This window comes from Semicossyphus pulcher, unplaced genomic scaffold (assembly GCF_022749685.1).
Source record: "Semicossyphus pulcher isolate SPU_LCO1_2020_fin unplaced genomic scaffold, fSemPul1.0.p SCAF_17, whole genome shotgun sequence".
Lineage (NCBI taxonomy): Eukaryota > Metazoa > Chordata > Actinopteri > Labriformes > Labridae > Semicossyphus > Semicossyphus pulcher.
The window spans coordinates 3,799,939-3,816,862 of record NW_027211681.1 but is presented as its reverse complement, the minus strand read 5'-3'; the positions used below and the strand labels follow the sequence as shown (position 1 = coordinate 3,816,862).

Here is a 16,924-nt window from a genome sequence, read left to right as displayed (position 1 = left end):
GTGATTTTTAGTGTGAGAGTACTTTGACTCTCTTAATGGCACTTCCGAGGCCTCTACAGTTCCAGGAGGTTAAGGTAATAGGACTTACACCTGACCTGGTTGCATAATTATCCTGCATTAAAAGGTAGACATGACATGGGATCAAAGGCTGACATAGCAAACAATAAAATTGGCAGTGAGACATATATCAAAGACAAACAGTAACCCAGAACATACCCCAGCAGCACATGAATAGGCTGCACATCCCACTTACTACTGAGAAGGCTGCTGGGTAAGAGAGCCACTAGATCTAAACACTGACGGCAGATCTATACCGCCGATTCCTCTAAAGTAAAAATAACAACACATATTTAACCGCACCCAAAACAAAAACGTACGAGGCACATATCGCGTCCAAGAACTTCAGGACGAATGTGAATTTCTGAACATGAAAATATATATTTACACAAGCTAGGAATTCGTTGCTAGCCGCTATCGTCTTTCTTTGGTGACATGATGCAAAGTCATTGTAAAGAAGTTGTCACGCAGTCCAGATTATAAAACAAAGTGAAAATATAGCTGGGTGCAGTTTTTAAAACATAAAATATAATGAGGAGAGCGAAGCCAACACTTAGCACGTCTACTCCATTACAGCTCACGAGCGCCCCCTATTTTAACCATTTTTAATTACATTTTTTTTTTGTGCTTTGTACTAGGGCTGTCACTTTTTAAATGAAATTTGATAGTTTTTCAATTTCCCCCACATCAATATAAACATCGTTCGAACCTGGTGAAAAACTTCGAACTGTAATGATGTGATCGAATTCAAAATTGAAGCACAGCAGATAACGCTTGCCCACAAACAAATTACTAATCTGCTGAGTCCCAGAATGCTCTCACGTTTAAAGTAGTGTGCCTTGTATTCCAACAGATGGCGATAAGCCGCTGCCTGCTACAGACCAATGGAGGAAACTAACGAGCCAAGCTGTTAACCTTTCCTGCTTCAGCGTCCCGACCGTAGACAGAAAGCACAGGGGAGACTTATTGTTCTGCCCCCTTCACTTTAATACACCAGCAGCAATGGTGTACTCAGCAATCGCCCCTGCCCCTCAAACAGCCTGAGTACGCCACTGGCCAGCAGCATGCAGCAAGCAAGACACGGGAGCGCAGCTTGAGTCTCAACGAGTCGCAGGCTTTATTATGCACAGACAGAGCCTGAACTGTACATTAGTTCTGTTGTTTATACAGCTACATATCATTGTTTTCTCCACTCTTCCGCTGCTCCGGTCCCCGGCACTTAACTCATGCACACAAACTTCCGTTTTCTCTCACTCGCTCTACAACCCCACTGTCACGGACTTAGCTCTTCCCAAACAGAGCTACGCTTGTAGTAAAAGGCTGTGATTCAGAATTGATCATCTCAACAGCAAAGAACCGCAGAAGCGCCGTATGTACCACTACATACCCAATATGTAGTATTGGCAAAAGGTTATTTGGGGGGGGCACTGGAACAAATTCCATATCACGTTGAATTCATCCAAACTTCATTTTCAGGAGTAGAAACATTTTTGAGAGCTTGATTCTTACCTGAGCTCTCTGACAAGTGCAGTATGGCTCGTTTCATCCTGCTGTGGGCAGCACACGTTGAATCTTTGAAATGTAAAACAGATTAGTTCTTAAAAATAATCCAACAAGAAAAAGCCCAGTCTGACTTTATTAAGAACAGAAAATTGTGCATGTAATGCATTATTAAATCCAAAATGAACAAATACTAAAGCCCCTCTCACAAGACCGATGAAGCCATGTTAGCATCTGTTGTTTTTTACTGGTAGTTCCTGTGTTGTGAGTTGGGCTGTTCAACACATGTATGAATGAGTCTTTTTCAATGAATTTACACAAAACTGACTAAACTGAGCTCTTCACATGTGAATGAGATCAATGCTAACATCTCAACCCTGATACACTGTACATTACTCCCTGAGAAAAAGTTGTGAGAATCCTTGAAACACTAAGCCATAACCTTTATTAACTGCACATAAGGGCACAGATTAGCAACTTTGCGGCTAATAGCCAGTGACTATTCTTTGAACGTGAAAGAATGCGAATAAGGAGAGTGATTGGTGCAGCAGGTGACAGTGTGTGTGGAAAAATAACTCAAGAGAAGCAAGAGACGATTAAAGTAGACACACTACAATAAATAAATAGAAAGAAGAAATAACCTTCTTTAAATAGAGAACTGTCTTGAATAAAATATCAATCGTAAAAAACGTTACTGTAAAAGAGTTACCTCACTACAGTGGAGCCCAGCTGGTTTAGGTACGGTGGTTACCTGATAGCTCGCCTAAGTGTGAATATTGAGTTGCCATGACAGCCAGAAAGCTATTTTTGTATTGCTTATGATTGTAATTGTCACTACATTTACTGTTAATGTTTACTGTCGTGACTGTAGGAAGAGGACAACAGCCCTTAACCCCAGTTACAACCCCTCTTACTGAGGCTCATTATCAGCCACCTTAATAAATAATGAAGAGTAGTATCAATAAGAGTATCGATAAGTATCGGTATCGAGACCGGTATCTATAAAATCCCGAATCGATACCCATCCGTTATCATAAGGCTGACACATAGAGACAACCATTCACACCTACGGGCAATTTAAGAGTCATCAATGAACCTAACGAGCATGTCTTTGGACAGTGGGAGGAAGCCGGAGCACTCAGAGGGGACCCACGCATGCACGAGGAGAACATGCAAACTCCACACAGAAAGGCCGCAGGCTGAACTGGGTTCAACCACGAACCTTCTTGCTGTGAGTTGAATGAGCTAACGGCTGCATCACTGTGCTGCATTTGCTGTGAAATCAAACATACCCGTGTATAAGGAGAGTAGTAAAAGGGAAGAAATGAGTCAGAGTGAAGGGTAAAGTAGTAGCACCTAGTCTGTAGGGAGTTTCAGAAGCCCTGGACTGGAACAACAGCCCAGCATCATAGAACACACCCATACTGTCCTCTCCTCCACCTGGTGTGCAGCCTGTGTCGTAATTCTCCACGATGTCCCACACCTGAGCAGGGTGGAAGTCATTCAAACAAAGAAAAAATGCCTGACAAGGCCTAGTTGTGCAAGTGAAATAACAAATCTGCAGAGGTGATAAGTTACATTTACACTCATTAATGCTCAAGTTGCTTTTTATGTGTGTTTGTACTTTAGTATTTTTGTTAGCTTCATTGATATACTGTATACGCCACAGTTTTACAATGAGTTTTTTTTAACAAAGCACACATAAGCAGAATATGTAACTGATTATCATCTGCCGTGCAGCGATGCAGTGAAGGCTGAAGCCTATCCTGTCTAACGTAGGTTCACCTTTCTATTATAGTACATAGACATATAGACAGACAACTGTTTTGTCAAATTCAAAACTATTGGAGTGTTTAAAATCTCTTTCAAATTTGGGAGGAAACCAGAGCAACTGGAGGCAAACCCAACAAAAGCAGAACATGAAAACTCTACACACTTAAATGCCCCATTCAACTTGCGGGCTTAAATAACATTATCATCTCAGTCGACACCCCGTGAAACTATTTCTTTCAAAGATTTTGAGGAAAAAAGAATGGATGAATAAATGACCTTCTTCTGGGTGAGGCGGTGCTTGTTGTTCAGGGCGTAGACGCCTTTGTTAACTGCCACAAGTCCCACTGTGGCCTCTGGGTCTCCAGTTATCTTCAGACCAAAAGTTGTACGAGGAACATACGATACAGCAGGACTCAACAATTCCAACTTCAACTTCAGGGGCAGAAAGGGAAAAATGTTTATTTCCCTGATCTTTAAAAGTTTGTATAACTTGTTTATCCCCTTAATTTGTTAAACATTACTGCATCAGTGTCGTGTGTCTCACCGAGCCCATGCAGGAGTCCTTGACATCCACCCAAACAGAGTCTGATACCACTTCGTTATCATTTGTGTGGTAGTAGGCTATGATGCGGAACGATGGCAGCATTTCTTTGGTGATGGGAAGCATCAGGGAAATCAGCACTTGACCTCTTGTATGAAAGCGGCCATGTTTCACCAGCTGACCTCTGCTTAGGACCTATAGGGACAGATTTGAACGTCAGCACGGTTTGGACATGGCTGTATTTACTACAAAGGTTGTGGGACTCAAAGCAGATACACATTTTTCTCTCACCAGGTAGGTGATATCATTTTGTGCATTGTCCTGCCTGAGGTTCAGGTTTATTTTCAGATTTTCTCCTAATTTCAGCTCAACTGCATCCACACCTGCAAAAATGGCATGTTGTGATGAATGCCAGATACTTAAAAAAATCAAGAGCATTGTCCATACTTTGCCACCTCCAACCCCATCACCACCCTTTCTTTACAATCTGATGTTATTTTAGGATGTTTCTCACCAATATGGATGTCGTTGTTACTTTTAGTTTTATGTGGGAGAGCTACCATGGTGGCTAATGCCTGTCTTTCACTTGAAATACGAGGATCATCGGTCCTTACCTACAGTTAAATGCAATGTTAAACATATGCAAAGTTCATACAAAGTTGTAAAGGCTCTATTACAGCCGAGCTTAGCTTAGCATTACATTCTTAAATGCAATAACCTTAAAGGAAATTTTACAAACAACTAAAATAAGTTAAAAAAGAAACAGCAAAATGCATGAACCTTAATGCATGCATCAACAACCTGACTACCTTACTGTATCCATCAGCTGCACCCAGCTGTTTATTTTGTTTTACTCAGGTTTTCATGTGCCAAAAATGCTGTAATCTAACATTTTAAACAAAAATCAAAAACATACTGTAATAGTCAATGCTTCAGCAATTGGCAATGTATTGATGCTAAGCCTTGCAATGCCGTTGGCAGCAGTTATGCCCTGCACGTTGCCTGGATCCAACACCATAGCAACATGTTTTGCCGGGGTGTCATCAGGATTTAAAAGCTCAATCTGCGGACAGTAGCACAAACAGTGTAACTATCACAAATCATCTGCCTTTTCTATATAAATATGTTAAGTGAAAACTAATATTATGATAAAGATAATGTTATCGTCTGCAAAGTGCAGTGGTAGTCAGCAAAAAAGTTATCACCCTGTCAGTCAGTTATAAGGAAATTGAACACAATAGTCATATCACATAAATGTAAATATAAATACGAACATTACCGTTATGTCAAAGGACAGCCCTGCTTTGTAATATCTGGGCGTTTTCTTGAAATGGATGGCGTAAGGTGATTGGATTATCTTGATACCTCTCAACTCTGCCTCCACCATTTCACCACCTTTTATACAAAAAAAGATAATTTTGCCCCTTTCAAAATCTACAAATACATTTTTTTAATAGTTTTTAATAGTAAAGCCCTTTCATTATAACATAAGGAGCAATACAACATTAAATTGACTTTTCTTCAATCTATACATGCAAAGCCCAAAATGGTAAAAGTAACTCTAACTAACAAAATATTTTGAGACAACAATTCAAATGAATCACACATGATCACACATTTACCTGCACAAGCACAAACACACAGACACAGCCTCTCTTACCGTTCTCTGTCAGCACACTGACTGCTACATATATTTGCTTCCCCACCAGCTGAAAGATGTTTTGGAAGGTTTGTGTGATGTGCTCTCTCCTCAGTGTGACTTGTCCAGTACCTCTTACAATCTAATGTGATGAAATGTCAGAAAGCATTTTGAAATACAGAGAGGAAAAACAATCGGTGGGCAAACAGCAAAATACCCAGACAGCTTTAAAATATTTTTAGATTTATTAGCCCTGATCAAGCCAAACTATAGCTTGAGCTGGATGTTTGCTTTTGTTATTATTGTTTGTATTTGTGAGAGAAAAAAAGAGCCCAAAAGTCAGATTAATATAGTCAGACCAATCAACAGCCAGAGTATGGGGTCAAGTAATTGTCAAAACGATTTTGAGCTTGCGAAATAATGTTAAATAATTTCACAGCCCGCAGTTGTATCTGACATTGTGTGTGCATGTGAATAAAATTTGCATGCAAGTATCTGATTTAGTGAATGTTAAAAAAGTGTCCTCACACATTCAAGTTTGTGAATTTCTAAATAAGTTTTGCAGGTGTAGAAATATTTTGTTGACCCCATAGCAGACTGACAGACAGATGACTCTGTAAGTGCTGGGGTGTGGTTTATGGATCCATGCTTAAGGTGTACCTCCGCACAACTGCATGCAGTTCACCTGGAAATCAGCCTTTTTCCTCCCTCTACATGATAACGTTCAGCCTTAAACAGTCAATGCAAAGTGCCTCACAAATAATGATGCAAATGAGCAGGCTGATCAGTGGTTCTTTACAGTGAATCAGGGCAACAACCAGGAAAAAAACAAACAAATATATATATTTTTTAGACATATTGAGGTGCCTCTGGATAAGGTCAAGGTATGACCATCAGTACGCTGGCTGTCACGGACAAAAGCGCTGCAATGGCTCATAAAAGTTTCATTAGGAGAAACGTGCTGCAAGTTCAGAAACAATGTAATATCATAATCAGAAAAAAAAATATTTTTATAAAGCACGCTGCAAATTCACAAAAGTTGCAATAAAAAAGTGCTCCAGGTCTGTAGGGGGCGCCAATGGAAGGGCGTTTAGGGGGCTGAATTGAACAGTTATATTTTGAACGGGAGAGAGAGAGAATCTGAATCTGAATCTGAAGCAACCATCACAGGGGGATTTTTGATGTTTACCCCTCTAACTAGCACAGGAGCTTCTGACTGCCAGGAGTCCCCGGGCAGGAGGGGTTTGACGACAGGGGGTTACATGAGGGATAATGTATAGTGAGCAGGATGCTGCAAAGTGGAGGGGTCTTGTCCCATGTGTCTCCCCACCAGTGTTGGGTATAACACGTTACAAAGTTTGTCAGTAATGCAGTAATGTAACGCATTACTGTCTTCATTTCAGTAATTACATTACAGTTACTAACCAAGTTCTTCTGCCTTTCATGCACACTCCCACAGTACAAGCTGCATGTACAACAATCGTTTGACCTCACGTCAAGACTTGGCTAGAGTCCAAACAGGGATAAGGCAAAATGGCAGAGCGACCTACAACTTTTGAGGGATAGAGATATCAACATTACTTTGAATTTGTTGCTTGAAAGGACAATAATTTAACGGTAAAGTGCAAACTGTGTCCAGGCCAGGAGCACCTATCCACTGCTGTGAACACAACATGGAATATAAGCAAGCACCTGCAAACGCAACATGCAAACACAAAGCTTGTATCGAAAGACATTACGAAACCAGAGTGAGGCTCAAGCTGAGTGTATGCCGACCCCAACCAAGCAGCCAAAGCTTGCTTTTCAACAACAGGTAACAAAAGCAGAGTGTAACAGGCTTGTAGCATCGTCTAGAAGAGGAAAGTTGCCGTCTTTCAGAAACGCTCGGCAAAAGACAGACAACTCCTTATTAGGATAGGGATTTATGCCGATACGTTGGCATATGTAAGATTTAACGTTATATTGTTAACTGGAAGTTATGCGTCAGTGCATTTCATTTAAAGTTTCCATTCGTCACATGCAATCATTCGGCCACAGTCACAGTGATGACTCAGGGATGCAAAAGAGTAAAGCAAAAGTAATGTAACGCATTACTTTCCACAGGGAGGAATTAAGTAAAGTAATGTATTACTTTTTTAAAAGTTACGAGTAACAAGTAATGCATTACTTTTTTTGAGTAACAACCCCAACACTGCTCGACACCAGCAGGCATGCAAAACCTCGTCCTCCCAGCATCCCAGCTTATTTTTGCCACAAAATGTGTTTTGCCAAATCCAGTTCCAAGTAGCACCCGTTCAGGCCTGAAGCATTTCTGTTGACATGAACTGTTGAGAAAATGCAGTTGTTTTTGTTGTTGCATTTGTTTTCTGGGTTTGTGTGTTTTTGACTTTTTTGTATTTGCAGCACAACTTTAGCGCAGGATATGTTTTTATCAGGCCTGGTTTTGTGCATATGCAAAAGTTTTAAATGAAACCCCCTGGTCTCTGCTCACCATCACTCTCTGAAGAGAGCCCCGAAAGCTTTTCCTCTCACCCTCATGCACAACCCCAAATACTGCAAAGGCATTCCCATCGACCTCTTCACCAAACAGATACCTGGAACCACAATAGAAGGACACATTTAGTGCAGTGGCCCCACAGACTGTATAAAAAGATGGATGACATGACAGCTCTCTAATAGTGAAGCCAAAACATTTCAAGCGCCCCCTGCTGAATGGCTGCAGTGTAGGTCATAAAGCCTGCCTCTCCATGTTAACAGATGGGACATGAGTCAAACTATAAAATCAAAATACACGCCAAATAAATTTTTCTCAAACATGGTATCTGTCATTATAGTTCTTATCATGCTGATTTACGTCCAAGTGTTCATTTTAGTTGAGTTTAAATTAGTTATTTGATGCTGTAAAAAGATGATTGACAGCTCTGTTGACAAATACGGCTCCTGCAGCCGATCTGTTCTGGATTAGCAGAGTAGAGGAGGAACGACGAGAGGAGACGTAACTAAAACAATCACTACAGTCATTGAAGTTTACATATCTGTGAACGTCTGCTTCAGACCAACACAAGAAGCTGTTCTGCTGTTAAATACACAGTGGCTACGGTGGCTTTACCCGCCGATCTCTACTGCGCAACTCTGGCTCCAAATGATGTCACCATTGCAAGATGGCAGCGCCTATCATGGGGGGTATTTTGTCATCAATTTTTAGACGTGTCGTCTATCTTTATATACAGTCATTGGGTGGCCATGAGAGCTCAATACACTGCCATGTAAGAAAACATGAGTAAATAGACAAACCATAGGAAAATTAAGATTTTGTTTTTTTTCTCAATGTACATTTAGAAATCAAGCTATAAATACCACAAAACCTAAAACCTAATAGACAATACAACTAAATATGACAACAAAAAACTGGGCAACAACAAGCTTTCACATGTTCCAGGAGTGGGAAAGCGAGGTATGTTGAGCCTGAAGCCAGGGTTTACCGTGTCACGAAGCTTGCGTCCCTTCAAACATGGCTAGTCAAGTGTTGTATAGCAGGCAGTGTAACTGGAAAGGATGGTCAACCAGGATTCAGATTTCTCAGTTGAAAGAAGAATTTATTCCGACGGCCATAAAAAAACAAGAATATTATCGTAACAGGAAAACTGGCACTCCTCACAGCCTTCACTTCTGGTTAAGTGTGACCAACACACCAGCATAAAATACAGAGAGAGGTTTTTTAATGTGTTACAGTATTTTACCCAGGCAATGGTGCTAACTGGTTGTTAAGTGGTGATGTCTCCAAATTAAACAGTTTCTGGGTCCAAGCCGCTACAACGTCTCCTATTTACAATATGCCGCAGTGCTTTTTTGATTTTTCCTCGCTGTTTTAAGCGAAGAAAACTAACTTGATTGTTGCTAACGCTTCGTCACGGACATGCACCGTCATGATCACCATTGCAGCCGCCACCCTCATGACAATTAATGTTACCGTATGCTGCCTGCTACTGCTAGTTACAGCTAGTTAATTTGTGTGTTTTTAATGTGTTTTAAATGAAAATAAATTGAAATAGTGTTGAAATAACTTGTATACATGCTTTTATTAATAAGTACCTATAGAAAACCTTTTCCCCTCTGGGTTTCCCCCTAAAAACAGACTGTGTCTTATATTCCGGTGTGACTTATATTCAGGTATATATATATTCAAGGTGAATCATGTTTTAACAGAGATTAAAATGTACCTTCTTAACAGGTAAGATCAAACAAACATATTATCAAAGAGGTAAATAAAGTAAACATTCACTTTTTTTATTGAAACAAAAAAAAAAAACAAGTTTTAGTTCATGTGAAAATAAAATGACCTAAACAACCTTAAAAAGGCAAAACAACAAGTGAGAGGAAAGTGCACCTTCCTCTCAGGAGACTGATGGCTCCATGACAGTTTGGTATCTCATGCTGTTCACCTTACCTATTCTGGAGGAGGTTATCTTCTTAGATTCAGATTGATATCGGCTGTAAGACTGCCGCCTTTTCACTCATACTTTATCTTACATTTTCAATAAGCAATAAAGATTCTCAGCAGAGGAAATGCGTTACTTATTCAAACTTGTTGAACCATGCCTTAGCCTCAAAACACAGACTAGAATTACAGCACAAAATGTATGCATCAGGTAGTTTTTCAAATAATGATAAAAATAATAAAAACAATGTATTAAACACCCTATTATGAGTTAACAAAGACAGTTGATAACCACTGCATTGATAACATTTATCCTCTTCTTGAGTTTAAGGTTTTGTAAACGTATTAATCTGTAACACACAAGTGTTATAATAAATATATGGTGCTCTAATGATGGAGAAGTGATACTTATTAAATTTGCACATTTACACAGCTTGCGTCTTTTTTCTTTTTAGCTTTTTGTCCTTCCTGCATTCAGCAGCTGCAGCTGGGATTTTAGTCTGGATTTATTTCTTCATATCTCTCTCAAATCGTAGTTTGCTCTGAGTTTGTAAAGTATGCCTATCAGCTTACGGCAGACGTGTCGTGTTTAGATTGGTCATTTGTTCCAAACAACCCCCTTTTAATGTGAACGCGCTCATAGAAACCCTGGTGTGGTGTCTCTCCCCGCCACTGTTGCTGCACCGCCAGCAGAGGCCGCCAGAGAGCAGGGCAGAGCCGGCACCAGCTGGGCACAGTTTGTAATCAGACCTACCAACACTGCCAGGTCATCCAAACCTTGAGGGGACCCAGCTGAAGACAATCAGCGATTTGAGGCTGCTGGGAAAAGAGGAGAGCAGGAACAGACAGAAACAGAAAAGGAGGGAAGCCTAAAGGACTGCAAGACAGGAAGGAGAAGAAACCCTTAAAGTTAAATGCTGTTGACCGTTCTCTTGTCATCTCCCCTCTCTCCGGGAGGCCCACCACCCAACCAAGACAGGAAAGTGACTACCCCGATTCAGGAAGAACCTTCTTTCGGGAAGAAGTTTGTTTGCTCCCCTGCCCTTTTTCCTTGGATTAATAAATGCCTGTGACTTTTTTTGTGAAACAAACTTTGTGTGACAGTCTGGTTTCTCCTCCATTGCTACATATGGAGGAGCATGTGGGCACTGTGATTATTTCGCTGTAACCCCAGGGGAAGTAACACAAGATGGAGGAGGCACTAGCTGCATTACTAAAGAGCCAGGTTGAGTTGCAGGGAGCACTGGCAAGGTTAGCACAGCAACCAACACAGGCAGCAGAGAGGCTCAGAGGACCCAGAGATGTGCTAACCAAGCTAACTCCGACTAACCCACCGCATCCGCACGCTGCCTGTCAACGCTAAAAGGTATGCTGCTCAGACTTCACCTAAGAATGTTGAAACACTAATTACATTGCTGGAGAATCACCAGGTTGCCCTGCAGATGATGCAGTCCACCCAAGCCGGTGCTTCCTTGGAGGGGAGGCCCAGGTGGGGCCGCAGGGACAGAGCCCCACCCCCACCAACCCTGCAAGAGCGGCCGGCCCTTTCGCAGAGGCGACGCCCCCCACTTAGCCCCAATGACCAGTAGTGCTACACCTGTGGACGGGAGGGACATCTGGCCCTTGAATGCCCTGAGAGAGACGTTTCCATGCCCACAGCTGCCTCAGGCGCCAGTTCACCCTGGCTTTGGGTCACGTCGTGTTGGGCCCATGAGGAGATAGAAGCCCATCGCATACCTGTTGGAGTTGTGGGAAAAGACACAGAGGCCCTGCTAGACTCTGGAAGCAAGGTAAGCCTGGTTAGGCTGGAGTATGCCGGGGAGCTGGCCCTGGATACCGTCCGAGTATCCTGTGTGCACGGCAACTCACGACCCCATCCCATCACCGTGGTAGAGATACAGACACCCCAGGGACGTACCTTGCTGAGAGCTGGAGTGGCTGAGAACCTGCCAGTGCCAGTCCTGATAGAAAGAGACTGCCCCTTGTTTGCAAAATATTGGGGGCGCAGAGCCCAGGCCCCCCAGCGGCATCGCAAAGGAGATATTGACTGACCAGGGGACGGCCTTCATGTCAAAGGTCATGCGGGCCCTGTGCACACAGCTGAGAGTGAAACAGCTGCACATCTCAGTCTACCATCCTCAGACAGATGGCCTGGTTGAGCAGTTTAACAAGACCCTGAAGAGCATGCTCCGAAAGGTGACGCACTCAGCTATTCCCAAACAGAGCTTTGCTTCAAGTACAACATGAGGTTTCACGCAGGTTGCCAGGTTGAGGACACTGAACCTGCTCAAGCTCAAGACGTGCGCTTCAACAATGACAAGCAATTTGGTATTTGATTGCAACGACTCTGAGCGCTCCTGGCTTGACAGCTTTGTATAATAAAACACGGTCACAATTGTACAATATAATAATTGTATCCTAATCCTTTAACTGACACTTGCTGACCACTATCAGAGCGGTCACACTTCTTTCATTTATCAGGACAATCTGATGAGTACGAGTTGACACTTTCACTGGTTGCACTGGGGAGCCTGAAATTTAGCAGGTTACAAACATAGCAATTGTAAGAAATGTCAACTGGTCGTTGGCGAAACGTGGGCTTCCACTGATTAGTGCTATGCATCCTTTGGAGAGTCACCAACCCACCCCGGCTTCCTGATGTTGTGCCGCAGATCCACAGGGGCTGCAGGCAGAGGAGCTGAAGCAACATTAGCCTGCACCGGCTAATGGGGACTGCAGCTTATTTTTGAGTTTCCATGATGTGGAAGACACATTTCCAATTGACTAAGCCTCACCATCACTGCATGTTATCTACAGAGATAGATCAAAAAGTAAATTTGGACCCTGGTTGTGTTTATTTAAACATTATACTCAAAAGCCTCTGTTTGGTAACATCGTTATTGAAGGTTTAAACAGGTTTTTCTACATTTTCTACTATTCTCCCTGCTGAGACTCTGTGGTTTAAAGAGACTACTGTCAAGTAAATGATCAGTAGAGTTGATTGAGGTTAAATCTAAAATCTGAAACTTTGAACAAAAGCTCCTCCGGAGCAGGTTATGTGTGCACTGGACTTTCCATGGCAATCTAGCCAGGTTAAAATAGAGACAAATGTGTGACACAGGAGACTCTGGCATTTGGCTCAACATGCCTTGCTTACCCATTACAGTGGCTTCATAATACAGCAGTCTAATCTCCTTATCCACAAAACAAAAACCTTCTCTTACCTAGCTTGTATGTTGATGGTGAGCTCTTGATTGTCCACATAGAAGAAGGGGGTCTCAGATGTCAGTTTAACCTCAAAGCTGGGCAGCACTGAAAATGTAGTGATTAAAAAATGTATGTCTGTTTTTTAAACATATTAAATAAAAGTAAAGGTTATGAAGCACTCACCATGTTCTTTGACCTCAAACCCTGCAAAGAAGGTTCGCTGTGGGTTTTTCTGGAACTTCGCCACCACCTTCCACAGTCCAGGACTACACACAGACAAATAAAAGAGCACATATTACAACAATCACTCAAAAATGTAAATATTCCTAACATTTACAGACTGAAGGTAACACAGGAATCAGACTGCATTTTGTTATTTATACTTTACCCTGATTGAGATGAACACAAATGAGCTGCTGTAAAGGACTTGCTGTTTACTGTCCTACAGACAGCAGAATATTTTCAGTAAAAGTTTCAGGTTTTCACTCGATAACCGTGCAAAAGATAGCCTTTTGTAAAATGTTTTCTTTTATGGCTTTTAGGGTCATTATTTTTGTTCATATCAAGCAATGTATTTGTCACATGTAATCATGAAAGATACAATTACTCCTGCAAAACTGACTGAAGCCTGAGGATTACCGGCCTTCTTTATAGAGCCATTCAGAGGCCTTTTTGACGAGATACGATTCCAAACCAGCATGTCCATTATGTAATGTTGACTAATTACCATTTATTTCAATATATCTAGAATTGATTTCTTAACTAGTCATGATATTACTTTGTAACATCAACAATCCAAAAATGGAATCGTCAAAATGTCTTCACCACCAGAGAAAACAAAGGCTTAGTTAGCCCTGGGCCCTGGTGTTCAGAAGTGATCTGATCCTAGATGAGGAGTGGATACAGTCTGGATTTCAGGAACAAAATGTAGTAAAACTTTTAAATTGGTCAAACAATACAACATTTTTTGTTCATATTTTGCATGTGAATTGCTGTATTGCTAAACAAAGTAGGCATTAGGGTAGTAGATAATATTGAGGATTTTGTCCCTATAAAATAATCCACCAAATAACCGTTATCATCAAACATGAAATACTTAATTTAAATCAACTTTAAGGATTTTTTTTGATGGATTGTGGACAAAGTATGTAGTATGTAATCAAGATTTGGTAATCCTGAAAAGAATGTATCTAGATGAGGTTGGTCTAATCCAGTTTTACTTTGAAAAACCAGGACAAAATAATTATTGTGATGTTAATTAAACTCTTTGAACCACAGGGTCCTACTTTTTAAATGTTTAATGGTCTTGCCACAGGAGAATAGTTCATAGGAATAAAATATCTCTGTCCATTTACATTAAATGTTTGGATCCAAATCTATAATGACTCCATAATTTACAGATACTTGAAAGTCTTCCTTTGGTTAAATAAATCTTTGAGTTAAAAGTAATGTGTGGTCCTCTCCTTCTTGTCCCTCCCCTGAGCCGGGCTGTGACAGTTTGGAGCGAGAGTTTGACAAAAAGATTGATACCAGTCAATATGTGTAAAATTACAGCCAGCAGGCAGATAGCATAAAGACTATTAAAAAAATGAAATCACACATTTGCTCCATATGCACAAAAATCTGCTATTTAACAGAGGTTATCTGCATGGGACCAGTTATTTAGCTGTTTGGCAATGAGCTTGATACATTGCTCTCTGAATTTGGCATTCTTGTGTCACTCACACTCGTTTCTTCTGCCTACAGTTGCCCTGGCCCTACCTACTCCTGGAATCCCTTTTGACCCACTCCCTCTGATGAAGAATCTTGGATCCCCCTACCTCAGCCCTGCTTTCCCCTTTGTACCTTTTTTTTTAGTTTGTAACACACTCTTTTGCATTTAAACCAGTCTCAGTGTCTGTGTTCTGCTTCTCAGGTTGAAGTTCCTTTTTCCTGCGTTACACTAACTGTCTCTTCCTGTTACAAGTCATTATGCTAGGCTAAGTGTCTCCTGGTTGTTGCCTTACATTTAGTGCACTGATATGACAATGGTATCAAACTTATCATCCAACTCTCTGCAAGAAAGTGAAAAGGCAATTTCCCAACACATCAAACTGTAATGTGTGCACTAGTATTTACTGAAGCCTGTACAAGGAGAATACGGGTGAACAGAACAAGTGTACACTGTGTAATGTCAACTATTTCTGAAGGTTATTTAGCCCTGCACTACACCTGGGGTCCGTTTCAGAAAGCGGGTTTAGTAAAAACCCTGGGTTTGTTAACCCTGAAATGAGGGGAAACCTCGGGTTTGCCGTTTCAGAAAGAAAGGTAACTTTAACTGTGAGTTGGTTACTATGGTAACTGTGTCTGTGAACATAACCTGGTCAGGAGCAGGTTTTCTTCAGGAAACTCAGAGTTTCGCTCTGTCTCCTTCCACTAGAATATAAAACCCTCATTCGACTTCCTCATTCATTCAGCCCATCTCACGCATGTTTTTACAAATAAAAAAAAAACATTGCGTCTCTGTGCTGCTCTGACCACTTTTCAAAAGTCTTGTACAATTATGATAAAAAAATCAAAAGAAAAATCTGTGTCAAAGTCATCATTTTTAGATTTTCCACCACCACTGCCGAGAGCACTCAAATAAGACGCCGTAAGTTATTGGATTTTATTTTTTTTTTTTTTAATTAACACAATTCAGTTTAATCAACATGAATTATAATGTATGTGAAGTCAGCATCATGTTAGGGATGAAGCTAATGCACATTAAAACAGCCACTGAATGATATTAGTTTGGTATTTAAAATATGATTGAGATAAGGTTCAGCCATGAGCCTGTTCTGCCTGAGCCTTACCTGCTTCCATGTACGTTCTTCTCCCGCTGGATTGCTCCTAAATTAATATACATTTTAGCTTCCGGTCGTGATTAAGTATTAAATAAATAGACCAGTTCAAACTTGCAAATTTACTCGAGCAGCAGTTTCTTAACACGCCGCTTCTTTCTCTTTTGCAGCTGCAGCCGTGTTACTTTATTTTTCTAAAAACATGCTCGTATTCACTGAACGTCCGCATGAGGATTTCGAGCTGCACTGGTGTGACGTAGGAGGGCCTATTTTTGTGTACCGTTGCCATGGTGAATCGTGGTATCGGGGCTCCATTAATGCTGGTTTTTATAGTCAGCATGCACGCACTTAACTCTGGCTGAACCTACTCAGTTGATTAAACTAACTCTGAACAGCTGTTCTGAAACCAAAAAGCCAGCGAATTTGAACTCGGAGTAAGTGAAACCACAGTCTGGGGTAAGACTGAGGGTTTGTTGAACCTCCTCTCTGAAACGGACCCCTGCTGTCTCATAGTTATGTGCTAGACAAGTATTTATCTGTGTCTAAAAGTATTTTGTTTAGCAGTTGTCCAAACATTACATGCCCGTTTCCTATGTTTAAATTAAAATTGTTCTAAAAAAACCCAGAATGTTAAGAAATGAAATCAAAGTTTAATACTCACCTAACAAGTTCACTTAATTGGTATTCTCCAGAGTGGATCCCTGATCTCAGAATGGCTAAACCAATAGGAAAAATGTTGCCTTCAGGGTTCTAAAATTACACCACATTGAACAAACATTAATACCACCAGAGGGTTGAATGTAATGATCACTAACGAACCAATGCTGTCTTTTGTTAAGTGAGAACATAAATGAATTCAAAGCAGGACCTAATATAGGAAGCAAACCAACAGTGCATTGTGGGTTTTAATGGATGTTGACACTTGCAGAGACGGCCATGCAGCCAGG

At 41.1% G+C, this 16,924-nt stretch overlaps 1 protein-coding gene across 1 annotated transcript in view; it reads right to left on the bottom strand.

Moving 5' to 3' along the window:
- The window catches only part of LOC138594332 (complement C3-like), a 49,569-nt gene that overhangs the window by 30,233 nt on the left and 2,412 nt on the right, over window positions 1-16,924 (bottom strand). The window contains exons 5-16 of the mRNA XM_069665395.1: window positions 16,639-16,727; window positions 13,339-13,421; window positions 13,173-13,260; window positions 8,002-8,104; window positions 5,532-5,652; window positions 5,151-5,266; window positions 4,788-4,934; window positions 4,386-4,485; window positions 4,163-4,254; window positions 3,875-4,066; window positions 3,607-3,762; window positions 2,914-3,040 (exon numbers count right to left, since the gene is read on the bottom strand). Coding sequence (XP_069521496.1) covers window positions 2,914-3,040; window positions 3,607-3,762; window positions 3,875-4,066; window positions 4,163-4,254; window positions 4,386-4,485; window positions 4,788-4,934; window positions 5,151-5,266; window positions 5,532-5,652; window positions 8,002-8,104; window positions 13,173-13,260; window positions 13,339-13,421; window positions 16,639-16,727 — 1,414 coding nt within the window. The remainder of the gene's footprint in view (window positions 1-2,913; window positions 3,041-3,606; window positions 3,763-3,874; window positions 4,067-4,162; window positions 4,255-4,385; window positions 4,486-4,787; window positions 4,935-5,150; window positions 5,267-5,531; window positions 5,653-8,001; window positions 8,105-13,172; window positions 13,261-13,338; window positions 13,422-16,638; window positions 16,728-16,924) is intronic.